Source organism: Mytilus trossulus, chromosome 3 (assembly GCF_036588685.1).
Source record: "Mytilus trossulus isolate FHL-02 chromosome 3, PNRI_Mtr1.1.1.hap1, whole genome shotgun sequence".
Classification (NCBI taxonomy): domain Eukaryota; kingdom Metazoa; phylum Mollusca; class Bivalvia; order Mytilida; family Mytilidae; genus Mytilus; species Mytilus trossulus.
The window spans coordinates 59,447,945-59,471,762 of NC_086375.1; the positions used below are offsets into that span (position 1 = coordinate 59,447,945).

The following is a 23,818-nucleotide window of genomic DNA, read 5'->3' on the forward strand; positions in this document are numbered from 1 at the left end:
TAAAGCTTCGCTGGGCTCCTTCGTCGAATAGTATATTGGCGGTGTTAAAATGTGTCTTGTCATACGTGATAGGCGCTATCGCGGTTTTCAACAATACCTGCGATCTAACTGATGATGTGGATGAATGCATACTTGCGACTGCGGCATCGGTATCTGGTTTTGATGTACTGCTATCTTTAGACTTGGTATACAGGTGTGATTCATTCTTTGAACAAATACTGGTATGGTGTCGTTTATTACAATTTTTACAAGTTTTATCGGATTTGCAATCGGCAACTCTGTGATTTCCTAAGCAATTGAAACATGCCTGTTTCTCCTTAACAATGCGTTTTCGAGCTTCAATTTCCGTAACAGTTTTACAAGCTTATAGGGCGTGAACTCCTTGACAAAAGATGCACGGCTTCTTTGTTATGTCTCTTTTCCCTTTCTGATTTACGTAGTTGCGATTTGTACCCGTAAAGAATGCTGATGTGGGTGTGTAATTTGGCTCTATATCATCACCGTTTACCGACTGACCCGCTTCCTTAATCGTTATCTCATGTTGAATAGCTTGCCGTAACGACGGCAAATTCCAGTGGTCGCCTCCGTGGGCACGTACCATGTTTTCTCGTATATTCCCAGGTAATTTATTTAATATTATGGGCACTAAAAGGCTTCCGAACGACTCGTGAGACTCCCCTATACTTTCAAGGCCACGGATGTAGTTTTCCATACTGTCGTAGAATTTTTTCAAATGTGTAATATTTGACGTTGGACTAGGAAGGCTGATTAAACTCTGCATGTATGTCTGTACTATCTTATGTGGTTGACCGAATCTTTGTTTCAGTACATGTAATGCTTGTAGGTAATTTGTGTTAGTTATTTGTAGACCTGCTATGCATTGGGTGGCTTCTCCGAACAGTTGAGATTTCAAGTAATTAAATTTCTGTACATCGTTTAAAGACAGGTTATCGTGTACGGCAGCACTAAACGAATCCCAAAAGGGTTGCCATTCTAACATATTCCCACCGAACGTTGGTAAATTTAATTTGGGAAGTTTGTGGTACATGCTGGAGTTTGAAAAAACGGACGCTGATGTATTTGCGTGCATGAAACTGGGCTGTGGCTGTCTTTCTTGATGATTTGTGTAATTAATAAACTCGTGTGCATTTGGGTTAAGCAATGACTTACTTGACTGTTTGACTGTGATTTCCGATTCCGTCATGATTTTGGATAGTTTAGTTACACTCATTTCTATGTCATATGTGTATCTGTCGGCTTCTTCTATTTCTTCGCTCACTTCCTCTTCCGATAGTTCCTCCACAATCTTCTCGTTCAGTTGATCGATCGTTTCCTGCTTCTTCACACCAAGTCCTCGAATGGTTGAAAGTTCACTAACGTCATATTCCTGTAAAAGTTCCTCGGAACTCGGTTCCACTTTCTTCAGTAACTTTGTAAGAACTCCCCGATGTCCAGCTCGTCTGGTCTTCATCTTCGCGGTACTAATCTTTCGTATTCTTCTGTTTTTGTCACGGCACCAATGTTTTGGACGTATCGATAATAGTAAACACAAAAGCGTCTTCAATGTTCGTAAGCTTTACTAGTCTAATATATACAAGAGAGACGTCGGCAATACAATTAACGGTACCAATTTTCTTGCACCAGATGCGCATTTCGACAATTCATGTCTCTTCAGTGATGCTCGAGGCCAAAATATTTGAAATCCAAACCTTATATAAAAGATGAAGAGCTATAATCCAAAAGGTCCAAAAAGTATAGCCAAATCCGTGAAAGGAATCAGAGCTTTGCATGAGGGAGATACATTCCTTAATTTATAATAATTTATAATATTTTGTAACAGCAAATTTTAATAACACAAAAAATCCGTATTTTCATGCCAGTACCGAAGTACTGGCTACTGGGCTGGTGATACCCTCGGGGACTAATAGTCCACCAGCAGAGGCATCGACCCAGTGGTAGTAATACAATTAACGGTACCAATTTTCTTGCACCAGATGCGCATTTCGACAATTCATGTCTCTTCAGTGATGCTCGAGGCCAAAATATTTGAAATCCAAACCTTATATAAAAGATGAAGAGCTATAATCCAAAAGGTCCAAAAAGTATAGCCAAATCCGTGAAAGGAATCAGAGCTTTGCATGAGGGAGATACATTCCTTAATTTATAATAATTTATAATATTTTGTAACAGCAAATTTTAATAACACAAAAAATCCGTATTTTCATGCCAGTACCGAAGTACTGGCTACTGGGCTGGTGATACCCTCGGGGACTAATAGTCCACCAGCAGAGGCATCGACCCAGTGGTAGTAATACAATTAACGGTACCAATTTTCTTGCACCAGATGCGCATTTCGACAATTCATGTCTCTTCAGTGATGCTCGAGGCCAAAATATTTGAAATCCAAACCTTATATAAAAGATGAAGAGCTATAATCCAAAAGGTCCAAAAAGTATAGCCAAATCCGTGAAAGGAATCAAAGCTTTGCATGAGGGAGATACATTCCTTAATTTATAATAATTTATAATATTTTGTAACAGCAAATTTTAATAACACAAAAAAATCCGTATTTTCATGCCAGTACCGAAGTACTGGCTACTGGGCTGGTGATACCCTCGGGGACTAATAGTCCACCAGCAGAGGCATCGACCCAGTGGTAGTAATACAATTAACGGTACCAATTTTCTTGCACCAGATGCGCATTTCGACAATTCATGTCTCTTCAGTGATGCTCGAGGCCAAAATATTTGAAATCCAAACCTTATATAAAAGATGAAGAGCTATAATCCAAAAGGTCCAAAAAGTATAGCCAAATCCGTGAAAGGAATCAGAGCTTTGCATGAGGGAGATACATTCCTTAATTTATAATAATTTATAATATTTTGTAACAGCAAATTTTAATAACACAAAAAATCCGTATTTTCATGCCAGTACCGAAGTACTGGCTACTGGGCTGGTGATACCCTCGGGGACTAATAGTCCACCAGCAGAGGCATCGACCCAGTGGTAGTAATACAATTAACGGTACCAATTTTCTTGCACCAGATGCGCATTTCGACAATTCATGTCTCTTCAGTGATGCTCGAGGCCAAAATATTTGAAATCCAAACCTTATATAAAAGATGAAGAGCTATAATCCAAAAGGTCCAAAAAGTATAGCCAAATCCGTGAAAGGAATCAGAGCTTTGCATGAGGGAGATACATTCCTTAATTTATAATAATTTATAATATTTTGTAACAGCAAATTTTAATAACACAAAAAATCCGTATTTTCATGCCAGTACCGAAGTACTGGCTACTGGGCTGGTGATACCCTCGGGGACTAATAGTCCACCAGCAGAGGCATCGACCCAGTGGTAGTAATACAATTAACGGTACCAATTTTCTTGCACCAGATGCGCATTTCGACAATTCATGTCTCTTCAGTGATGCTCGAGGCCAAAATATTTGAAATCCAAACCTTATATAAAAGATGAAGAGCTATAATCCAAAAGGTCCAAAAAGTATAGCCAAATCCGTGAAAGGAATCAGAGCTTTGCATGAGGGAGATACATTCCTTAATTTATAATAATTTATAATATTTTGTAACAGCAAATTTTAATAACACAAAAAATCCGTATTTTCATGCCAGTACCGAAGTACTGGCTACTGGGCTGGTGATACCCTCGGGGACTAATAGTCCACCAGCAGAGGCATCGACCCAGTGGTAGTAATACAATTAACGGTACCAATTTTCTTGCACCAGATGCGCATTTCGACAATTCATGTCTCTTCAGTGATGCTCGAGGCCAAAATATTTGAAATCCAAACCTTATATAAAAGATGAAGAGCTATAATCCAAAAGGTCCAAAAAGTATAGCCAAATCCGTGAAAGGAATCAGAGCTTTGCATGAGGGAGATACATTCCTTAATTTATAATAATTTATAATATTTTGTAACCGCAAATTTTAATAACACAAAAAATCCGTATTTTCATGCCAGTACCGAAGTACTGGCTACTGGGCTGGTGATACCCTCGGGGACTAATAGTCCACCAGCAGAGGCATCGACCCAGTGGTAGTAATACAATTAACGGTACCAATTTTCTTGCACCAGATGCGCATTTCGACAATTCATGTCTCTTCAGTGATGCTCGAGGCCAAAATATTTGAAATCCAAACCTTATATAAAAGATGAAGAGCTATAATCCAAAAGGTCCAAAAAGTATAGCCAAATCCGTGAAAGGAATCAGAGCTTTGCATGAGGGAGATACATTCCTTAATTTATAATAATTTATAATATTTTGTAACAGCAAATTTTAATAACACAAAAAATCCGTATTTTCATGCCAGTACCGAAGTACTGGCTACTGGGCTGGTGATACCCTCGGGGACTAATAGTCCACCAGCAGAGGCATCGACCCAGTGGTAGTAATACAATTAACGGTACCAATTTTCTTGCACCAGATGCGCATTTCGACAATTCATGTCTCTTCAGTGATGCTCGAGGCCAAAATATTTGAAATCCAAACCTTATATAAAAGATGAAGAGCTATAATCCAAAAGGTCCAAAAAGTGACGACGTTGCGGGCCTATTGTTACGTAAAATGGCGGTAAAACGTTAAACAAATAAAAGAGTATAAAGTAACTATAACTAATTCACAACAATTACCTTAGCCGTATTTGGCACAACTTTTCGGAAATTTGATCCTCAAAGCTCTTCAACTTTTTAATTGTTTGGCTTTATAATTTTTTCTATATGAGCGTCACTGATGAGTCTTATGTAGACGAAACGCGCGTCTGGCGTACTAAATTATAATCCTGGTACCTTTGATAACTATTTACACCACTGGGTCGATGCCACTGCTGGTGGACGTTTCGTCCCCGAGGGTATCACCAGCCCAGTAGTCAACACTTCGGTGTTGACATGAATATCAATAATGTGGTCATTTTAATAAATTTCCTGTTACAAAACTATGATTTTTTTCCAAAAACTAAGGATTTTCTTATCCCAGGCATAGATTACCTTAGCCGTATTTGGCACAACTTTTCGGAATTTTTGATCCTCAATGCTCTTCAACTTTTTAATTGTTTGGCTTTTTATTTTTTTTTATATGAGCGTCACTGATGAGTCTTATGTAGACGAAACGCGCGTCTGGCGAACTAAATTATAATCCTGGTACCTTTGATAACTATTTACACCACTGGGTCGATGCCACTGATGGTGGACGTTTCGTCCCCGAGGGTATCACCAGCCCAGTAGTCAACACTTCGGTGTTGACATGAATATCAATAATGTGGTCATTTTAATAAATTTCCTGTTACAAAACTATGATTTTTTTTCCAAAAACTACGGATTTTCTTATCCCAGGCATAGATTACCTTAGCCGTATTTGGCACAACTTTTCGGAATTTTTGATCCTCAATGCTCTTCAACTTTTTAATTGTTTGGCTTTATAATTTTTTTGATATGAGCGTCACTGATGAGTCTTATGTAGACGAAACGCGCGTCTGGCGTACTAAATTATAATCCTGGTACCTTTGATAACTATTTACACCACTGGGTCGATGCCACTGCTGGTGGACGTTTCGTCCCCGAGGGTATCACCAGCCCAGTAGTCAACACTTCGGTGTTGAAATGAATATCAATAATGTGGTCATTTTAATAAATTTCCTGTTACAAAACTATGATTTTTTTCCAAAAACTAAGGATTTTCTTATCCCAGGCATAGATTACCTTAGCCGTATTTGGCACAACTTTTCGGAATTTTTGATCCTCAATGCTCTTCAACTTTTTAATTGTTTGGCTTTATAAATATTTTGATATGAGCGTCACTGATGAGTCTTATGTAGACGAAACGCGCGTCTGGCGTACTAAATTATAATCCTGGTACCTTTGATAACTATATTCAACTCTACTCCTCAAAGCAGACGCAGTCATGGTCATCGTCATTATATATCACTTACTCTGCATGATGTCTCTATTAATGACTTGCTGCCATTTATATAAAAAGCCGTTAGATATTCATCACATTCGCACGAAATTTTATTCATTACCACTTTCTAAACTTCATTCTCTGTTCAATTTATGTTTGGAAACCACTTGCAAACCCCCATTCAAACCAATACAAACATGCATCTATAATTTCGGATATTGCAAGTCACAGACTTTTCAATCCAGTCCGCATTGGAAAAGATGAAAAAGAGAAAAGATCTTTCCTTAATCTTTCATTTGCAAACCGAGGTCCCGATGGAGTCAACTTGTGCAATATCCTTCAATGAATGACCTTCATCATAAATTAGTTCAATCGAAAATACCTCCTTATTTAAAAGATCAGTCTGTACCAATCATTTCGTATACCTATAGCAACTAAAATTTTCAATTACAAACAGGTTTTACAGGATCTCAATATTGACGACTTCAAGTCTACACCTCCCAGTTGCAAGTGTGCTAGTTCCCAATTCACATATAATCCGGCTGGCCACGTTATTACCGGTGACCTCAACATTGTTAATAACACTTCCTTACGAAATGTGTTATCAAAAGGTCCGAGGTTTCTGTATTGTTATGAGGCTGACATCATACAGAAATTTCTTAAGAAGTAAGCAATATACTTTAACTCTACTTTCCGCTATAAAGATGATGATATTTCACTAAACAATTCAAAATTTGGTGAAAATGTCGAGCGCATCTATCCCATCGAACTAGAGATGAAGGATACTACAGATACAGTTAAGTCGGCCTCATATCTTGACTAACATGTAGAAATTGACAATGAGGGTGGTTTGAAAACAAAATTTTACGACAAAATAGATGATTTCAGCTTTCCAATTGTTTAATTCCCATTTCTAAGTAGCAACATTCCAGCTTCACCTGCACACGGGGTATATATCTCCCAATTGATTCGATATTCCCATATTCCAGTGCTTGCATTGCCTATCATGATTTTTTTTTATAGAAGGTTGCTGCGCACAAGGAAGCTTTAAACAAAGAGTTCTAAATGCTGAAGTTGAAATCATCCCTTCGTAAGTTTTACGGACGCCATCACGAGTTGGTTAACCGTTATGGAATAACCGTTTCACAAATGATATCGGATATGTTCCTTACGTCACAACTACAATCCCCTTCCCTTTCATGAATGTGACCTCCTAAATTATACTATTACCTGATGTGTTATCACATAAACAACACGACGGGTGCCACATATGAAGCAGAATCTTCTTAACCTTCCGGAGCACCCGAGATCACCCCTAGTTTTTGGTGGGGTTCGTGTTGCTTATTCGTTAGTTTTCTATGTTGTGTCATGTGTACTATTGTTTGTCTGGTTGTATTTTTCATTTTTAGCCATGGCGTTGTCAGTTTTTTTGTCTATTTATGAGTTTGACTGTCCCTCTGGTATCTTTCGTCCTTCTTTTGTTGATCGTGTTCATCCTAATAATATCATTGACCTTTTTCCCATTGTTATGGAGCTAAGCGATTAATATAAAATTTCTGCAGTGCTTGAAGTAACACTTCAGTCGTTCAACATAAAAACTAACAAAGCAGGTGAATTTTTTCATGGTTTTCACTTCTGTTTTGTTTTGATTTGTGATGTTTTATACGACATGAAACAACTGAAAGTGACATGGACAATATATTTTATTCATATACCTTTGTTGAAAATACAATGTAAAAGTTCATTCTAAAAAGTTAATTGAAGATACTTTATTAGCTTTCTGGTTCATCATTGATGATATCTTCGTCTTCGCCCCATGGTCTAAAGTTTACATTTGACGTTTTGGCCACCAGTTCCGACTCTTCTCGCATTTTCTTGAAAAGCTTAACTCTATTTTCCCATCCGTACTTTCTTTCATTTTTCTCACTTTCTATGAGCAAGTCTATGTAATCAATGTCACTCAGTGGATTAGGTCTAAGTGCAATTTCGTTCAGTTTGTTGAGATAGCCACGTACATCATGTACCATTTTCATTACCTTGCTACCTAGAGAAGTAAATGCATTCTTAACTTTCCCCAAAACAGACCGGTGCTTCTGTTCCTCTTGTTGTGCTATTTCATATTTTCGTTTGAGTTCTTCATATGTTTTCTTGACTTTGATATTATAGGTTTCAATCCGAAAAGAGTTATTTTTATGGACGCTCCAGTGACATTCTTTGGGACATACTGTACACAAGCCTCTATGCATAGCACGACAGTTTCTTTTATTGTCATCATCTGGAATACGACAAGGGTAATGACATGTTCTGTTGCAATTTAGGCAATTGGTTACATAACGTCCTGGTTGCAAATCTATTTTTCTCATATGAATTTCATCGACTTCATAAATAAAATTTCTATTAGCTTCAATGTCTGTTTTGTGTCTCTTTAAAACTGCTCGTTCCTGTCGGATCGTATTTAGCTTGTTCATGCCTTCGGAAATCTGAGGCTGCAATCCTTGAACAGTAGCTTCTAAGTTTTTCCGCAGTTCCAGAACCTCAGTAGTCAGCTGTAAACTTTTGGACTCCACCAACTTAAGTTCGTCAAAAAATATTTTGAAACTCTGTTGACCCATTTTCCAAAACAGAGATCCAAATTTGGCCTCATCTGAGTTTTGACTAGAAGCAAAGAGTGCAGAATTATTAAATTTAAAAGAACCTTGAAAGGGGACACATGCAGCATTCAGCGCATCTCTTACTGGTGGTGCATTTCCATCTGCAAACGTAATTAATACATATATATTATTAGCTATGTCTTGACCAAATACAGACAAAATAGCATCAAAGATATAACGCTGTGGAGGTGTGAGTCTAGCGAGAGGCGCTTGTGTAACAAAACAGACTGCATCCAAAAATCTGATTCCCTGATCCCCTGGAGATGTAAAGAATTCTCGAATTTGGTCGACGATAGCTTTATCCCGGACGATACCACGAGTATCTCCAAATCCAGGTGTGTCAATTATGTTAAGATTGTAATCAATTTTACTGCCGTCCATTGTATGCACTGCATAGCATGTTATCCATTCGGTTTGGGAATCAGCCTGCAAAATTAAGTAAATAATCAAAAATTGAAATGAATAAGAGTGAATACAACTCTTTTTTTCTTCCATTTGATCTCACATTTCTACGAACAGCAAAAAAAAAGATTTTGTCTGATTGAAGCCCTTAATTTCAAATAAAAGTAATGGCGTTCTGATTATTCCACTTATATATCAGTAACATATGTCATGCATATTCACGAAGAAGAAGAAAATAATATTTGACAATTTCAAATTGAAATTAAAGCAAGAGGCTTTAAAAAAAAACAAATTGAACGACATTTAGTCGGAAAGAAAAGGATTAGTATTTAAGATACACTAAGAGGTAAATGACTTGTTAATCTGAGACTTTAATAAAGGTTTTTAGACCAGAAATCTTTATAACGTTTACCATGTTGCTTGATTTTTAAGCAAAAAAAGTCATGTAATTACGGAGGAGATACATGTTGTAATAAGAAAGAAACATTTTAGAACCAATTCTGAACATATTCCTTCTTCAACAATAAATAAAATGTCTATAGACTAAATTCAATTGGTTATTGATTGTGTAAAGTTCATGCAATAATGATTTAAGCCTGGTCAATTCACATAAGAAAAAAATGTAAATTGGACGGAATTTCATTCCTAAATTCATATTTGTATTTCGTTCATGTTTTTTTTTACAGAAACCAGGCAGTTCGTTTGAATATGTTTTACACATGTCATTTAGGGACTATTTATAATTAACTATGCGGTATGTGTTTTGCGCATTCTTGTAGGGCAAAGGTATTGTTGTCAACTTCTATATAGTTTGGAGAGTTGTCTCATTTACAAATATACCACATCTTAATATGTTTATATCTATGATGTTTTATACTTGTGGTTTACCTGATTTTTAAGTCTTTTCTTCTCTTCATCGGTTAAATCAACTAAAGTAAAACGGAAATCGTCATCCCACGATACGTCAGTAATATAGTTTATCATGCCATCTATCAATGTGCTCTTCCCAGATCCGGTGGCACCCACTAACATTATCGTTTTTTCAACACTTCTAACCCTTTTTCGTCCTACAAGACAAAATCATCTCAAGCTTAAACCACATAGAAAGTATACGTTGTTCGCAATAGCACGTCTAAATGAAAAACTGAAAAAGTATATGAAAGTTCATATATAGTGCGTTATATTTACATTGTGCATATGATTATAGACACCAATGCTACTGTATTATCATCAACAATTTGGGACACTTTATTTTGAACCACGTAAATGTATTAGTTTTTTTTTTAGAGAGTTTGAAAATAACGTCAGAAGTCTTATCAATAAAACACTATATTTTAAATCAGCAATTGAACGAATTCGGCGGTTCCTTTCGTAAAACTTCCAATTACTCGAGTACTTTATTCTAATAAAACTTCTTGTGAATCTCTCATGCAAAAGTGACCTCTTATTCAATATTGACTTCTTATCCAATATGTTGACCTTATAAAAAGGAGATGTGGTAACATTGCCAGTGAGACATTTATCCAACAAAGACCAAAGCATAAGGATATAAACAACTTTTTAAAAAATAAATCAAACAAGGGGATTTTCGGTATATGAACAACTTTATGTTACCATACGGTATAAAACAATACACAAAAACCAATACCGTTTAGTAAGCTAAATAAGGCCCGGCTTAAAAAAATGTATAACGATTTAAAAGGAGAAGACCAACATCATAATTTATGCCTAAACAATTAAGTCAATAATTATTGATATCAAGGGAAATCCTATTTTCACTCTTTTTTTAAAGAATAATTCTAAGATCAATATAGAACATGTATGAAAATCAAAATTCACTTGAATTACAATGATACTTACCAAATGTACATTTTCGTGTTTTGGCAGCGTGATTGGTTGAACTTTTTGGTTGATGAAGTGGAAGTTTGAAAATTGTTGGATTTCCATCTTTAATCTTTTTAGCGCAAGTCTGAATAGATTTGCCTAACGATATATTGGTAGAGAATTTGACCGGTTTACTAAATGGACCCTCTTCACCATCCTGATTCACCGCTCGTATCTTAAAATCATATTCCGTTCCACATTTTAAGTCTGGAACTGTAGTTGTTCGCCTTTTTGTTTCTGTGACTACTGGTATCCATCTAGCAGTTTCTGTGTTGCGTTCCTTGTATTTGATTTCATAATTATCGATGCTATTTGAACCATTTAGTGGTTCACTCCAAGCTAAAGTAATGCTACTCGAAGTGGATTCAACTTCAATTGGTTCACCTGGTTCACTTGGTATCTCAGAATAGTCGGATCCAGTTTCTTTCTCTTCGTCCGCACCAGAAGCTGCATAAACATATAAAGTAATATGATTAAGCACAAATGACCAAATGAAAAGTCAGTAGGAAATATTCACATAGCGTTTTATGATGAATTATCAGTATTTATTCATATTTTAATCCTGCTAACTCTGAGTACTTTTGGTGACGATTTAAACAAAAAAAGTAGCTCCACCAATTCGACTTTAATACACATCAATTGTTCATTTTGAACGCCAAACAAGGAGAATTTTTGACTGTCATTGAACAATGAGGGTAAATTTGACAGGACAACATATGTTGCTCTTAGAACTAAGCTTTAAATAGTCCAGGTTGCATCATTTTTTCAAATTAAGTCTAAATTTCTTAAAATTTCTAAAGATGACAACTGAACATCTTAGAAATACACCTTGAAGTGCTATGCAATAATAACAAATAAAAGAAGGTTGCCTATAATTGCTTACATGTACTTCATGTGGGGCTAACTCAATTCGGTTTAGCAAATTGGTTTTCAAACCCTAGAGTTATATATAATTCTTATCTTTATAAGCCTAAGTTTCTCAAATTTGTTTTTAAACAAACATAAAATTATCAAATACAGCAGGATTTATATTAATTACATTAGACATGTTAGATGCGCTTTATTTATAGATAAGACTCAGTGGTGGCGTTTCAATCAAAATAGTTTGAAGGCAAATTATATCACAAGGTTAAACAGCATCGAAAACATTATATTGCCATACCTTGTTCAAAGTTTGGCTGATGCCATCGAAACATAGGCATTGGAAAAGAATGCCCTCAATATTTTGAATGAATCTTTTCATCACCGGGAATTGTTATAAACAGTTAGTTTATAGAAAATGACGAACTCAATGAAAGTTCAAATTAGAACATTTAATCTTTTTATACTGACCTTCTTAGCAACTTGCCATAGCAGACTTGCCGTAGCAGACTTGCTTGATATCTTTGCTGATAAACATTATTCCTTAAGTATGTGACACTTTTTATACTAGTTTAAACTCCCCGGACAAAGATGACATTTATTTCTTTTGGTCTGTTATGTTCGTGCTATCCATCGCTTTATATATTTTGATAACCAATTATTTGGTCTCGAACGTGCGTATATTTATATGCTATTTAAAGTCAGTTCATTAGTGTAAATTTCATCCGTATATTTAGATAACTTTTATTATTTAACGAAAAGACATTATCAAGGTGTAGGCGCGATTGCATCTTTTATTTTTATGTAATTCAGAATGAACTTTACTTAGTTTGGGCACATAACAAAACTGAAAAGAAAGGGTTGTTTTAAAAGAGGTGCAATTAAAATACCTCCAACATGTCGATACACTTTATTGCAGAAACTATATAAATATTGTCTCGTCACACTTCTAGTAAGTATATCCAGCTAATTGACCCTATTGAAATAAAATGTATTCATGTTTGAAAATATTTACTTACTGCCTTCATTTTCGTCTTTTTTACCATAAGCAACATAATATAAGTCTTTCCCTCCACTTGTGTCATTGTTCACTGCTGACTCTATATTTTCATTTGATGTAACATGACCCTGGACGTCATCTGTTATCAGCGGGGTTTTAAGAAGTTTTGTGATGTCATCGAGGCTTTCAAAAGACTGACAGACTGGAAAAGAAAATGAATGGTGTGTATATGTCGTGTACAAAAATAGTGTACACTTTATAACCTGTACAAAATATTGCATAAATGGTTTTAACTTTTACAAATTTGAAAAATAAAGATATGTTTCTTTTATTGCAACCTGGGACTATTACACTAATAGTTAATATAATAGTCCAAGTGGCAACAGATGTTATTAGCCTAAATAATATGTTCACCCTTTTTTATAATTCATTCATGTTGGTGTGTTTTGTTCTTCTTTGGTACAGTTCATGCCCAGGGGTCGGTATTACGAAGCATCCATAAGACCTGTCATAAGATTAAGCTGAGGACATGTCTTATGATCCTCTTATAACTACCCATGGGCATATCTCATACGTCGTCTCAAATCTGTCTTTAGATGATCTTAGCCAAGATATACTAAAAGTTGTCACTGTATCGGTTATGGTAAGGTTCTAAGATAAAATGGTGCATCCTTGCTTACAATCAATACATTGAAGGTTGATTGTTGGCAACCCATAATAATCTTTCAACCTACAAAGATTTAGCAGGAAAATTAAAATTGATGATAAGATAAGAAAAGATAATAAATAAGTGTAATCTATATAAATAAATTTATGACTATCTTAAGACAGCTCTCGTGTAGTCCTAACTTTATGATCAACTTTAAGAGATATTCTAAATAAGGAGTACTTTGCGAAACCCACTTATGACCATCTTAAGACATGTCTAAGTCCTTCGACAGCTTTGTGAAACTAGCCCCAGATGCGTAGTTTTTATAATTTCATTATACCTTTTAAAAACACATGTAGTCAAGAGCTCTCTCTTGCTTTTAAAGAGTAAGCATATGAGACATTGCTTTAGTTTTTGCATGCTATAAAACGAGGGGAAGAGTGTTGTGCAAAAATTTAAGGCATTGTTCTGAAATATATCAGATGAATTTAGTTACTAGTATCTAATGCATTGTCTTTACGGAGATTTATACAGAGTCACACTGATGTAAGCTATGATTGACTGCATAAAACATACAATTACATGCAAATAGTTATCAAAGTTACCAGGATTATAATTAAGTACGCCGACGCGCGTTTCGTCTACATAAGACTCATCAATGACGCTCATATCAAAATATTCATAAAACCAAAAAAGTTCAAAGTTATATTTTATGCGTTTCCCTCGGTTTTAGTTTGTTACCCCGATTTTTTTTTGTCAATGGATTTATGAGTCTTGAACAGCGGTATACGACTGTTGCCTTTATTTATTGATGTCATTTGTTATACATTTAAAATTACATAATCATGTTTATTTTTCGTATGTCCTGTTAAATATCAAAGCCTCATATACTGTATAGTAAGCCAAGTATGTCATCTTATTATTTTAGTTCATTTTGTTTCGGTGTATATTAATTCGATGTTACTCGCTACACGAAATATAAATTTTTGTAGCTGCTATTGTATGGAAATATGCTGTTATTGCTACAAATTCATAATTTGAAGAGTTATTTGTCAAAATGTGAACAACAAGTAAAAAATATGTTTCTTTTCGATTGTTTGCGATGGATACGACAACAAAATAAATGCGCCAGGAAAACTGTTTTGATGTTATAATAAATCAAATGGCTTACGTTTTAAAAAAGTTTCTTTTTATTTCATATTCCTGACTTTTTACAAGACATTTTAAGACAAAATAGTGGTTGAACCTGGTGTTATGGCTAGCCACACATCCCGCTTTTATGACATTCGCAAAGATGACAACACTACATGACAAAACTACAACACAAACACACGCAAGAACATTCATCACAGAGAAACGCACAAACAAATAATATAAAAGTCGACAGAACATGTAAACCGCAGAACGGCAACAAACATATTCCATCAACGACAGACACCATAGAATGTTACAAATAGTAACGCACGTACGTAACTAACATGCAATCTCGAACTATAGATAAAAAAATATACTAATAAAATATTCAAAGAACAAAGACAATAAGTATGCATTTTATTAATCAAGACATGCTTGAACTATGTGAGCAACTCGGACTTAAGATGGTGCGAAAATTCAATAATGAATTTAAAAACCATTTTAATTACCTACTGCATACCTTGGCATATCACTTGAACTTGTATTAAAAAAAAGGTCAACAGCTGATTTAAGATATGCATACAGTTCCTTTGTAATTCAAAATCTATAGTAGACTACTATTGATCATTTAAATCGAAAAATATATTACATGTATACCAAGTTAAAGTAGAGCTGTATTATAAGCTGTGTAAGTATTTGAATGAAATCTAAAATGAGATGTGTATTGAAATTACAGTTGATTGCAACACTTTTTTCAAATGCTTTCAAAAGACGGATAATTGTACTGATTGATACAATGCCAGTATGGTTGACAATTGTGATGATTTACATCAATTACACTAAAAGTTTTCATTGGAATTAACTCCACTTCAACGCAATCTTAAATGAATATGTTTAATATAATAGACCACTTTCGAGTTCACCCGTCACCGGAAAAAACTCGTCAATTATACGCGCCTTTATGACGTCATTTACCAGATAAAGGGGTTCGCCTGTATCCCTGCACTATTTACGTTCAGCAAGCGTCTTAGTGATCGTCATTGTGCAGGATAAACTAGAAATAATGGTTGTTCTGTAGGTACTTAATGACAATTCCCTTATGACAGAAATGGTGATTGTCAATTTTGAGAATTCAATTTGTCGAATAATTCGTACAATATAGAAAATTAGTTTTCCAACCACTCGCTTAACATTTGAATGGAAGTGACGACGCCCCTAAACTCACAAAGACGTTAACTAAAACCAGAGGTTTTGACGGAAATGCATCGAACTCGAAAATTGTCTATTCAATAGACATTATATTTCACTGCTTACTTAGTACACAAGTTTCGATCTCAATAGTGAACTCATAATTGTTTTGATTTATATTACATAACATTCTTTTGTAAATTATTATGTGATTTATAAGGATTAATTAAACAGTTATTGAAAGAAAAGAAAACAATAAGAGATGTATAAAATCACATGTTAAATCCGTGTCACAATCATTTGATTTAGTATAAGTCAATACTTGTGGTAAATTAAATTCAAACGGTTATACTAAGTCAGGAATATGACATTTGTTTTCCACTCGTTCGATGTGCATGGGCTTTGATTTTACCATTTAAAAAAGGATTTTTCGTTTTGAATTTTATGTATTATCATTTTTTTCTTTTCAAGTGCCAATTATACTTAATTTACTCATTTAATTGCTTGAGCTAATGTGAGCAATTTCTGCAATTAAAATGTATTTACTAATTCTGAATTAAACAAATTTTCAATGGTATTTGTGCATGTACATATGAATATTTGCTAGTACGAAATGCATTTATTACTCATTGAAGAATGAACATACGTTCTTATTATTATAAGGCATTTAATTTCTGTTTTTGTTAAGAAATATCCGGTAAAGATTTTCCTTATCATTCTTCTCAAAATCATACCTTTGAAATTCTAATATATCAGTCGGTCCTTCTAAAATTCAAATATTTGAACAGAGGGGAAATGTAATAAGGGGACATTCAAACTCATAAGTAAAATTTAAGCTGATAACGCACCAAAACAACAAACGAAAAAGACCAAAAGACAAACAATAGTTAACATAACACAGCATTCAAAACTGAAGACTGAGCAACAAATAAAATATAATTCATTCAATTTTGAAAAATCAAATAAAAATAATCGAAAAAAATATATAGCTACATTTTTTACTGGATAACGGCAATGACGATGCTTTGAATACTATGGAGTTGCAATAGGTGTAACACACACCTTTTAAGTTTTAACCAATATTCTTGAGTCGTGTTGAAATTGACAAACATCGAAAACGACGCTTAATTAGTTTTCGCTTATATTCAATTCGTGTAGGATGCATAACTTCTGGGAAAATAATTGTGTCGCATTACCATTTCAACTACAAGCCATTGGTATAATTCGTTCACGTTCCAGTGAAGATAACGAAGAATTGATGGACAACTGATGGCATATGGTGGCCATTGCCCTGTTGCCAAGATAAGCAAATTTGAGGTGAATATTCAAAATTAGTTATCGGATGATTTAGTCTTTAATATCATCAAAAGTGTATTTTGACCCTATTTTTGTGAGTTTATAGAACAAAGTATGTATGTTGTCATGATAAGCATGCAAGTTTTTATTGAAACTCGGTTTATAAAACACTTTTCTTCACAGACAACACAAGTGTTATGTTGCCTACGTTTGGCTATCATTTTAATACCATTTTATGGTAAAAAAAGTCTGATTTTCTAAGGCGGCTGTTTAAAATTTTTGATGTCACATTTAAGATTATGCATGCACCAACTTCTGTAAAGAAATATATTGAATTCGTATATCATTGCTTCTTGGCCCTTTTGCATGGTTTTCTTTCAGATTACCCCTTAAAAATCTAATAATTTCTAAGCTGAAGTTATTTTTTTTTATGGTTTATGATAAACTTTAGTATAGTGTACCCGTTTCCTTAGAGCTGACCATTAATATTGTACCAACAGGATTTCCAACAGCTTCTTCCAAGACTGATATTTCTTCAATCATTTTCTGGTCATTAGGTAGAGGTTCAATTTCTGTTGGTAAGGCGATCATTGTTTGGCAGATCTCAGAATGCCCTATACCATCATCGCTTATTTCATCAAGATACTCTATCTGATTTTCTTTTATATCTTGTTCTAAATTATATTATAAAGCAGACTCTATAAAATTTTGAATATGTATTTGAACAATAGTCCTTTCACGTATCGTGCAAAATCCATATTTTGTGAAACTCTTCATTAAAGGCTATACATATTTAATTTTGTTACATCAGTTACAAAGGGTGCAGATTAAAGAATAATGTTAATTAAACACAACACGTCGAAGGAAATAGGACAACACTATTACCATAAGATTAAAGGACCAATAACACCCCACAAAATGCCCCACAAAATGCCCCAAAGCAATATAAAGACAGAGCAAAAAAAACAACTCCAAAATCCGTGGTTCTGAACGGAAAGGCAGTTTCTCTAGCTTGTGGTGGAGGAAATATACATGAACAGTTAGTGATAAGGGCAGGAGAATCTAACTGGAAATGACAGTGTCAGATTTAAATACAATGTACCCTTTTTTTTTAAACCTATTTAAAGGGAGATATCAGAATAAAATGTGTGTCTTGTCAAGAAAGTCTTACAATTCTATACTAAAACTTGACAATTAATACTTTCCTTTAAAGGAAATACAATCATCATAAAAAAGTGTTATTTCTGAGTTAAATTCAGCATTTTTAAGGTTTAAAGTTTTACTTGTACAATACACTTTTAAATTAATGTGACCTTTAAAGTACAATTTACAAGTTTCATGAGAGTTTGATATTAATATACCAATATGATTTTCAACAGCTTCTTCCAGGACTGAAATTGCATCAATCATATTCTGGTCAATTGGTATAGGTTCACTTTCTGCAGGTAAGGCGACCATTGTTTGAATCTCTGAATGTTCTATGCCATCATCGCTTATTTCATCCAGATACTCTGTCTTGTTTTCTTCTTTATCTTTTACTAAATTATAAATGAAATCAGATTATACATTATTAAGGATATCATTAAAGAAACAGTTCATACACATTTAATGCAAAATCAATATTTTGTGATACACGTAACGAAAGGGAACAACTTATACTTTTTGTCAATTTGTTACAATGGGTGTAGATGAAAGAAATGAGTTATGTTTTGTATTTACTACCTAACCATAACAGATAATTGACGTACATTTTACATTCCATAATTAAGTCTCCCTAACAAAGTTATAGACTAATTGTTTTTGCTCAGTTCTTATTATTTTTCTTCTTCGTCTTTTCTTTTTCTTCCGCCACTTTAAAAATGAACCTGTCCGCAGCGGTTCTCCAAAACTGCTTGTCAGATTTACTTAGGATTTCATAAAATGTTAGACTAATATGTCTAAGGGAGCTATCAATCTTTCGTTTGTGCATTTCGGTCTATTAAGGTGTATTATTGGGGGGGGGGGGGATAAAGAGAGGAGGGGTTTACTGTAGAACCTATGGGACTTTATTTATTAAATTTTTCAAATGACTATAACTTGAAAACTGTAAGTGATAGACACACCCAGTTTTCAGAAATGAGCACCGGACAATAGAGCAAATAATCTGAAATATATGGTGAGTCCCCCTCTTCAAGTTAATAATATACTATTATCTTGTAAACGGTCAAGATCCCCACCCAAATACCATATATATCCTTGCACGGGACAAGTAAACAAATTAAATGAAATAAAGGGGAAGTTCTTTGGGGTCATCCTACCACTTTCAATTTGAGAATGTGCTATTTTCTTGTAAACGGTCGAGATCCCCACCCCTAAACCATATATATTCTTGTATGGGACAATAAAACAAATCAAATGAATCAAAAGGGTAGGCCATTAGGGGTCACCCCACCCCTTTTGTTTGAAAACTTTCAAACGGTCAAGATCCCCACCATAAACCATATAAATTTTTGAATGGAACAATAAAACACATTAAATGAAATATATGGAGATTTTATGGGGTCATCCCTATCCCCTCATGCTCGATAAAATATAAACGGTCAAGATACCCACCCCTAAACCATATACGTTCTTGTATGCGACAAGTAAACACATCTAATGAAATATAGGAGAAGTCCCTGGGGGTCACATCCACCCCGTTTAATTTAAGAATATGCTATTATCTTGTAAACAGTCGAGTTCCCCAACCCTAAACCATATATATTCTTGAATGGGAAAATAAAACAAATCAAATGAGATATAGGTAAAGTCCATGGGGTCACGCCCGCCCCCTCAAATTTTCTAAATTGTATAAATTGTATACGGTCAAGATCCCCACCCCTAAACCATATGTATTATTGTATGGAACAATTAAACAAATCAAACGAATAATGGACAATGGGAGCTTTGTTTGGGAGACTTTGTTGGCATCCTGTTACAATTATTTCTTATAACATTTATCTCTTAAATATAAATTGTATAATGCATTCTATACTGTCCGTTTGTTTACATGTTTGTTGAGCTAGAAATATAGGAGAGGGTGTTGTGATCTCACAAAATACGCTAAAGAACGCCGCATTTTTTTGCGTCTGTCCCAATCCAGTACCATGTGGTCTTTGTAAGTCTTGTATGTTTTTTCTTTCTTTGTCTTGATTAATTTATATGTTTTGGAGTGTAGTGTCATGTCCATTTTTACCCCCCAAAACGAGATATTTAAAATTCTCGGTTAGGGTAAGCAGATTCTGTTGCACTTTTGACACATGTCGTTCACATTCCATGATAATTTTCATTCGACGTGGTCAAATGTGCAAATTGGGCAACAAAAATAAAACAAATTTGTAATTAACATGATGATTTTTTTCTCTCTAATTGTCAACATTTGGAAAGAATGTGTCAATTTTACAACTGGGGTTCCTCGGTTCAAAAGTTTTTCGTAAAAGTATAAACAAACTAGAGGCTATACAAAGCATGTGTCGCTCACCTTGGTCTATGTGTGCACATTAAATAAAGGACACCGATAGATGCATGACAAAATTGTGTGTTTGGTGATGCTGATGTGTTTATAGATCTTACTTGACTGAACATTCCTCCTACCTACAATTATCTCTATCTATAATGAATTTGGCCCAGTAGTTGCAGTGTAAAATATTTTGTAAAAATTTACATCTATGATAATTGTTAAACATTGTTAAAAACTGACTATATAGGGCAAAAACTCCTGAAGGGGTCAACTGACTATTTTGGTCATGTTTACCATTATTTGTAGATCTTACTTCACTGAACAGTATTGCAGTTTCCAGTTTATCTCTATCTATAAAAATATATCAGTTAACAAAATTGTTAAAACCTTTAGTTATTTACTGGAAAGTAGAATACTTCTGCTACATAAATATGGGCTGTTTTTGACAATACAGTACACATATATCGGGTACTATCATCACTAAGTCATATTAAATTACTAAAATCTTCACAATTTTATCAATTTAGTTAAATTTAAGACGGTTTACGTCTTAAATGAAAGTGGCCGCATTTGTGTTCATTTTTAATATTGCAATGTAAGTTGTATTTAATGATAATACATAATATATAAACAAGTTGAGGATGAATACGGATGCAACCACTTTCATTTTTGACAAAAAACATATGAAAAATAACATTTTTTTGCATATTTGATAGATTTTTTATATTTAAGCTTGAGCGTTTTTAATGAGTTGAAACCTTTCGCATAAACCATTTCAATCAAATTAAATAGACACCTGAGTGTTTAAAAAGTGTTTTTCGTCAGATGGATCTCAATAGTTTCAGAGGAGAAGATATTGTAAGAGATTACAAAAAATTGTTAAAAATCTACTATAAAGGGTAATTACCCATTAAGGGATCAAATGGTAATTATGACTTAGACCCGCAAGCCCCCTTAAATGGATGAATAGTTTCACCGTTGTCAGATTTTGGTCTAGATGCTTTTGGTTTAGAGATATAAGCCAAAATCTGCATTTTATCCCTATGTTCTCATTTAAGCCATGTTAGACATGTTTGTTGGCAGGCGGGATCATCGAACATATTCTTTAAACTTACTATCCTAATTATGATTGTGGTCAAGTTTGGTTAAACTTGGTTATATAGTTTCAGTGGAGAAACTTGTCTAAACGTTAAGGGACGACGGACGCCAAGTGATGAAAAAAGCTCACTTGGCAAATTTGGCCAGGTGATCGAAAAAGTGAGTACCTTGGTCTTCCTCCTCAATTAAAACATCAGGACACAAGCCTGTGATTTCAATAGCATGTTCACCACCGCTGATGTTAGCAGTTGAAAGGAAGTTTGTAGTCATTTCTGTGCTAAGCATAGATAAATGCTCATTGCTGTTTACATTTTCATTTTCCACATCTGGCTTGTCACATGCAGTGTCCATTATATTTTAGCTATCTACAAAATTATTATTAGGCAATTGAATACAATGAAGTGCTTATAAATGGAATTAATTCACTAATTAATACTAAACAAAAGGCTTACTGTAATTCGGGTTTGTTTTATAAATATGTTTCCCTCATGAATGTCCATTAATTTTTTTCCAAATATTATCGTTAGAAAATATATTTTCTGGCATACTGGTCATGCCATTTATATTTTTAGACGCCAACGTAATGTGGAAGTCAATATGCTAACCTGCCGGTTTCTTTGAATGAACAAATCGCTAAATTGCTTTGTACAGAAATATACAGAATCTGGTAGGGTTAATCATGTAATGGGGCACCACAACCCTCCATAACCTGGAACAGTTGTGCAACAGCACAACACTAAAACAAACGTTAAGAAAGAATAAACAAAAATCTACAATAAAGGTCAATAAGCTAAATACAGGCTCCGAACATGCGACGACCACATACATAATGTTGCAGGTTTACAAATATTGTCGAGCACCCAAACCACCTTACGCTAACTTTGGGACAGCTGAATGACAGTGCAACATAAGAACTAACTATAAAAGTAAGCTGAAAAGGGTTAGACAAATCAGATCGGAACAAGGCATACAAAAACAACTAGGTAAAAAACTTACGAGACATAAAGAACAGATTCGAATGTAATTGCAATTACTAAACGCTAGTTCAAAGCCAATTACAACTGAAACAGTCATGTATCTAAAACAGCATCTAGATCTGTTATATTTATAGTACACAGTTCAGATGTCATCTGTTGCTAACGTCATATACAGTCAGAGAAAAACAGGATTTTCTGCAGTGCTCAAATATTGAAAGAATGTAGAACCGTATATAATCATACCTTCTTAGCAATAGTATTCATTTTCAAATATGCAATGCATTGATTACTTACAACATTATTATTCAAAGATCCTTTTATAATGTTAAGGTTCATCACAACTTTTTGGCTAATATGGCTGTATTTACACTACAAAATTTACTCACGAGTACAAACAAACATAATGTACCTGCAAAAGTTTTAAAGAATAACATGAACTAGACAATTAGATTTTAAATGCATTTTCACAAAATTATAAATTTTACTAGATTTTGCTGTTCATCGAGTTTGTTCCGTTCCTTTAGAAGGTGCCAAAATAAACAAAGTTGCGAAAGAGGTTTGAGAATCTCCCCTCATATAACACATGTTGTGAGTAGTATTGATTTAAAAGAAACGACACATCTGCAAACCAAGGGTCAACTGTGTAACATAGTGGACCGTATCAAATGAAACTCGGGTGTTTGTTTGTTTTTCTATCTTCTGCACACTGGAAAAACTGCACATCAAAATCCAAATAAGTTTTTACTACATGTCGTTATTTTCTAAAACGTAGACTACATATAACTTTTATGTCTAGTTCTTTTCATGCCTTAAAACTTTCCTAGATATATCAGGTTGTCTGTAATCATAGTAAATTGTGAGGTGTAAACACGGCTATATGTTAATTCCTTATGATGAACCTTAAAATGACCTCTATGAAAAACTTTATTTATATAAATGTACCAAGTTGTTATAAGTATTACCACCAATAGAATATGCACAATGATTATACAGATATGACAGATAATACGACGACACATTATAATTATCTTAATTACATCTCATCGTGAAACATAAAAGAATTAAATCTAACAATCATATTTCTGTATGACTAAATATGCTTACGCTTTCTGTATTAAATATTCCCTTCTCAATCTGACTATCCACATGTTCCAACCGGTTTTTTTATTAGCGGCCAGTCAACGAAACTCAAGGTCTATTGATTTGTCGTAGCCTAACAACTGGAAATTACCGAAGAGTTACTCCAGTCTGCTGAATGGAAATTTTCAATGTACGCTTATAAATAG

The 23,818-nt window shown here is 34.3% G+C and overlaps 2 protein-coding genes across 2 annotated transcripts; both read right to left on the minus strand.

The window, feature by feature from the left end:
- Positions 1–364: 364 nt before the first annotated feature.
- LOC134710911 (uncharacterized) lies at positions 365–1,471 on the minus strand. The gene has a single exon (XM_063571329.1). It carries the CDS (start codon positions 1,469–1,471, stop codon positions 365–367), a length of 1,107 nt encoding a protein of 368 aa, XP_063427399.1.
- A 6,198-nt stretch (positions 1,472–7,669) lies between these two features.
- LOC134710912 (uncharacterized) lies at positions 7,670–23,755 on the minus strand. Its single transcript, XM_063571330.1, has 9 exons — positions 23,637–23,755; positions 22,161–22,291; positions 21,723–21,920; positions 18,263–18,517; positions 17,441–17,653; positions 12,732–12,914; positions 10,828–11,298; positions 9,856–10,034; positions 7,670–8,991 (listed from the first exon to the last, which is right to left on the minus strand). The coding sequence occupies exons 3-9, from the start codon at positions 21,904–21,906 to the stop codon at positions 7,687–7,689; spliced, it is 2,790 nt and encodes a 929-aa protein (XP_063427400.1). The 5' UTR covers positions 21,907–21,920; positions 22,161–22,291; positions 23,637–23,755; the 3' UTR covers positions 7,670–7,686.
- Between the last annotated feature and the right edge of the window lie 63 nt (positions 23,756–23,818).

Coding starts and splice junctions, on each gene's coding strand:
- LOC134710911 (XM_063571329.1), bottom strand. CDS start 1,471: ATGAAGACCAGACGAGCTGGACATCGGGGAGTTCTTACAAAGTTACTG.
- LOC134710912 (XM_063571330.1), bottom strand. CDS start 21,906: ATGGACACTGCATGTGACAAGCCAGATGTGGAAAATGAAAATGTAAAC. Junction 12,915..17,440: donor GGTCAGCTCTAAGGAAACGG/GTACACTATACT, acceptor TTTCTTTTCCAG/TCTGTCAGTCTTTTGAAAGC. Junction 8,992..9,855: donor AGAAAAGACTTAAAAATCAG/GTAAACCACAAG, acceptor TTAATTTTGCAG/GCTGATTCCCAAACCGAATG.